General features: G+C 40.8%; 1 protein-coding gene across 1 annotated transcript; it reads right to left on the reverse strand.

The window, feature by feature from the left end:
- Nucleotides 1–2589: 2589 nt before the first annotated feature.
- LOC140180270 (uncharacterized) lies at nucleotides 2590–3306 on the reverse strand. The gene is made up of 2 exons (XM_072220727.1): nucleotides 3050–3306; nucleotides 2590–2890 (listed from the first exon to the last, which is right to left on the reverse strand). Exons 1-2 carry the CDS (start codon nucleotides 3304–3306, stop codon nucleotides 2590–2592), a joined length of 558 nt encoding a protein of 185 aa, XP_072076828.1.
- Between the last annotated feature and the right edge of the window lie 1768 nt (nucleotides 3307–5074).

The following is a 5074-nucleotide window of genomic DNA, read 5'->3' on the forward strand; positions in this document are numbered from 1 at the left end:
TCTGCCGAGGCCAAGGTTAAAGACTTGGAGGGAAAATTGAAGAAGCTGGCGGAGCAGCAGGAAGAGCTCGAGAGGTCGGCCGAGACAGCTAAGCAGGAGGTTGTTGCTTTAAAAAGGAGAAATAAGGACGTTGTGAAGAATGCCAAGAAGGTTGTTCAGGTTACTGAGGATGGGATCAAGGCCCAGATCGCACTTTTGGCTCCCGATTTCGATGCCTCTTTGATTGGGGCCTTTAAGATGGTCCTAGATGGCAAGATCGTGGAGATTCCAATGAAGGGAGGTGCTCATCCTCAGTAGTGGTAGCTGGTGTGGGAAATCGTAATTCACACTTTTCATATATTCGCACAACTAACGATCAAGTGCACTGGGTCGTCCAAGTAATAAACCTTACGTGAGTAAGGGTCGATCCCATGGAGATTGTCGGCTTGAAGCAAGCTATGGTCATCTTGTAAATCTCAGTCAGGCGAATTCAAATGGTTATAAGATTTTGATAATTAAAAGATAAATAAAACAGAAAATAAGATAAAGTTACTTATGTAATTCATTGGTGGGAATTTCAGATAAGCGTCTGGAGATGCTTTGTTGCTTCTGAACCTCTGCTTTCCTATTGTCTTCTTCCAACCATGCGTGCTCCCTTCCATGGCAAGTTGTAGGATCCTCTCAGTGAAAATGGTCCTCTACGGTTTCTGCACGGCTAATCAACTGTCGGATTTCTTGTCTCGGATGAAAAATACCAGGCACAGCTACCGCATGGCTAATCATCTATCGGTTCCCGCTAGCATTGGAATAGGATCCATTGATCCTTTTGCACACTGTCACTGTGCCCAACATTTGCAGGTTTGAAGCTCGTCATAGTCATCCATTTCCAGATCCTACTCGGAATACCACAGACAAGGTTTAGACTTTCTGGATCTCAGGAATGGTTGCCAATTGGTTCTAGCCTCTATCACAAAGATACTAATCTCACGGACTCGGTCCGTGTATTAGATACCCAAGAGATACGCCCTCAAGCTATCGCCCAATGACTACGTTGAGCTCAGATAGAACAGAAGTGGTTGTCAGACATGCGTTCATAGAATTGAGAATAATGATGAGTGTCACGGATCATATCATTCTCCAAATTGAAGTACGAGTGAGTATCTTAGAAATAGAATCAAGCGTGATTGAATAGAAAACAGTAGTAATTGCATTAATTCATGAAGAACAGCAGAGCTCCACACCTTAATCTATGGGGTGTAGAAACTCCACCATAGAAAATACATAAGTGAAAATAGTCTAGGCATGGCCGTATGGCCAGTCTCCAAACGTGAAATATGGCATAAGCTCCCTAATACAATAGTAAAAAGTGCTATTTATACTAAACTAGCTACTAGAAATTACAGAAAATAAGTAACTAAGTGCAGAAATCTACTTTCGGGGCCCACTTGGTGTGTGCTTGGGCTGAGCATTGAAGCTTTCACGTGCATAGGCTGTTCTTGGAGTTAAACGCCAGCTTGGGTGCCAGTTTGGGCGTTTAAATCCAATTCTGGTGCCAGTTCTGGCGTTTTACGCCAGAAAGTTTTAGGCTAGCTTTTAGCGCCAGTTTGGGCCATCAAATCTCGAACAAAGTATAAACTATTAAATATTACTGGAAAGCCCAGGATGTCTACTTTCCAACGCAATTGAGAGCGCACCAATTGAGCTTCTTTAGCTCTAGAAAATCCATTTTGAGTGTAGGAGGGTCAGAATCCAACAGCATCTGCAGTCTTTTTTCAGCCTCTAAATCAGATTTTTGCTCAGGTCCCTCAATTTCAGCCAAAAAATACTTGAAATCACAGAAAAACACACAAACTTATAGTAAAGTCCAGAATTGTGATTTAAAAACTAATGAAAATATAATAAAAAGTAACTAAAACATACTAAAAACTATGTAAAAATAATGCAAAAAAGGGTATAAATTATCCGCTCATCAGTAGCTTTATTAGTTTAAATTGTATCTTTATATTTTGTGACTTATTGGGCCGATGTGTTGCCTTGATTGTAATACTGACTTATTGGGTCGTTGCATTGCCTCTTTTAATTATGACAAAGCTTTTGCTTTACTCGCTTTATCGTGTAGTTGGCATGTGTTATTATTTTATCGTATATAAGCCGATTAGTTACCTTTGCAAAATATTTGATTCGCCATTTTCTAGCTTCGTGGTTTGGCCAGGTAGGCTGTAGACTTTGCTTGTTGTATCTTTAATGCGATTTGGGTCACCGGGGTGATCAATCCCGGTCTGCCGTATAAGAAAGAAAGTAAACGCTAAGAATGAATAGGATAACCGTACTGCACTGGTATTTATAATGGAATGAGGTACCTAAATAACGAACTCCATAATAACAAAGGAAACGAGATGATGCAAGGATAATGATAATAAAATGAAAGGAATAAACTAGCAAATGACGGAAAGTGGACCCATGAGTTCCGAGGGTTGTCTCAGGGGTAAAATCTCTTTAGGTTCGCTGCATTCCATGTCCTAGGTATCTCGGTCCCATTCAAGCGTTTCAATTTGTAAGCTCCTTTGCCGAGTGCTTCATTTACTCTATACAGGCCTTCCCAGTTGGCTGCTAGCATCCCCTCCCCTGGAGTCGGAGCCCTATATCGTTTCGTCGTATGACAAGGTCATTTGCTTCAAAATCCCTCTTCAACACCTGAGAGTTGTATCTCAAGGATACCCTTTGTTTTAGCACAACTTCTGTGAGATGTGCCATCTCTCTGGTTTCGTCAATTAGGTCTTTCTCAACAGCTTCCTCCGAGCCCCCGAGGAGAATCCTTAGGCTTGGTTCCCCGACTTCGACCAGGATCACCGCGTCGACCCCGTAGGTGAGTCTAAGCGGGGTCTCATTGGTTGAAGATTGGGGTGTCGTCCTGTATGACCATAAGACCGAGGCCAGCTCATCTGCCCAGGAGCCCTTTTTCTTATCTAATCATTTTTTTAGGCCCTGAAGGATTACCTTGTTTTCTGCTTCTACTTGTCCGTTGCTCTGTGGATGCTCCACCGAAGAGAACTTCTGCTTAATTCCTAACCTTGAGAGGAACTCTCCGAACTTCCTATCCACAAACTGAGTCCCGTTATCAGAAATGACGACTTCTGGGATTCTGAATCTGGAGATTATCTGCCTCCACATGAACTTTCGACAATTAGCCGATGATATACTTGCCAATGGCTCTGCCTCGATCCATTTGGTATAGTAGTCGATGGCTACTATTAAGTATTTGACTTGGCCTGGCCCAATTGGAAATGGGCCCAGGAGGTAAATGGGCCCAGGAGGTCGATTCCCCATTGGGCAAAAGGTCGGGTGGCCATCATTGCACTGAGCTCCGTTGCCGGGGACTTGTGGAAGTTAGCATTCTCCTAGCATTTCTTGCATCTTTTCACGAATTTTTGGGCGTCCGCCATCATGGATGGCTAGTAGTACCCAGCTCTGACGAGCTTCCAGGCCAACGCCTTCCCTCCGATATGGTGTCCACAGCATCCTTCGTGCTGATCGAACATAATATTTTAATTTATAATTTTGAAATTTTTTTAAATTAAAAAACTAATTAAACATAATAAAGTCAAATTCATTATAGATATGCTTTCTTTAATTATGGTTTGTGTTCAGTCGTGTGCCAAACGGGTCAAGATCTTTGGGTATTGAGGAGTGCAGCTGGTGCTGGATCGGGATTGAGGTTGTAAACCCCGCTAAAAATCAGTAAATAATTAGTCAATAAATCAAATTTTAATTAGGAAAACTAAAAATGCAAAACTAATATCAAAATAAGATAGAGCTCTTCAAAACGAGAATTTTGATACTAATTTTGAAAAATTTGGCCCAAAATTGGACCGGAAGAACCAAATCGGTTGAACCGGGGCCCAAATCGGGTTTGTGGGTCCAACCGGACCCATAACTTAAAAGAAACAGCAGCTTCTTCTTCCCCATTTCATACACACAACGCCAAACAGATTGGGGAGGAAGGGAAACTCCATAACCCTCATCAAATCTTCTCACTACCATAACTTTTCCGTTCGAGCTCCAATCGCCGCACCGTTCGCGGCCGCGCGTCCAGCGCGTCGAGCTCTACATTTCTATCAAATCAATTTCATCGGTAAGCTTCGTTTTCATTTCAGAATTACTATCCCCTTTTCTATTCTTGAAATTGAAACCCTATAGTGAGATTTTGCCAATTTGATGTTCTAGATTCGATTTAGCTTGTGGAGCTTACTGGGTTTGAGTTGCTACGCATGTGGGAGCGGTAAGGATTCCTTAAACTTTAATTCAATTTTGATTCTATTAGGTAAAATCTGAATTTGGAATATATATGTGTATTGGGTGTGAATTAGGTTTATAGACATGCATTGGAATTGAAAAGTGAGTATTTGGAGGCTTATTGGTGATTGAAGCTTAGATTGTGGCTGGTTTCTTTGAGCTTGAGGGGCTGTGTTCTAGCTTGTAAGGCTGCCTTGGATTAAATAAAGTGATCGGCCAAGGTATGGTTTAGGTTTCGCGCGTTTAACATATAAGGTTTTGTGAAAACTTAGGCTAGGGAACCATAAGTTAAGTTGAAATGGTACAATATATTAAATGGTTAGCTTCGTGGTGATGTTGGATAAATTAATGTATTAAATGGTTAGCTTTGTGATGATGTTGGTTATAGTACTGCTTGAGCTTGTGTTGAAAATGTTTAGCATGAGATGTTGACATTGTTGGATATGTGTTCTTGGAATTGCTAATGAAAGGTTGATGATGATATTGATATATGTAAATGGAAATCGGTGATTATGGCTTGTTGAGTTAGTTAAAGGTGATTTATAAGTGGTTATTAATGAATGGAGGAAATAGGTTAATAAATTTTAAAATGGAAGCTTATGATTGGAAAGAGTGGATTTATGATTAATGTATGAGTTCATGTATTAGTGTGAATATTAAGGTATTAGTGGATAGTATTAATGATATGGGGCTTGATATATTATGAATATGCAGGTTTTATGGGTAAGGAGTATGAATTTGGTGAAAATAAGGTTTGGCTGTTATTTGGTAAAAAATGAATTTTGGTGAACTTTGGAAGTCC

Source organism: Arachis hypogaea, chromosome 16 (genome assembly GCF_003086295.3).
Source record: "Arachis hypogaea cultivar Tifrunner chromosome 16, arahy.Tifrunner.gnm2.J5K5, whole genome shotgun sequence".
Lineage (NCBI taxonomy): Eukaryota > Viridiplantae > Streptophyta > Magnoliopsida > Fabales > Fabaceae > Arachis > Arachis hypogaea.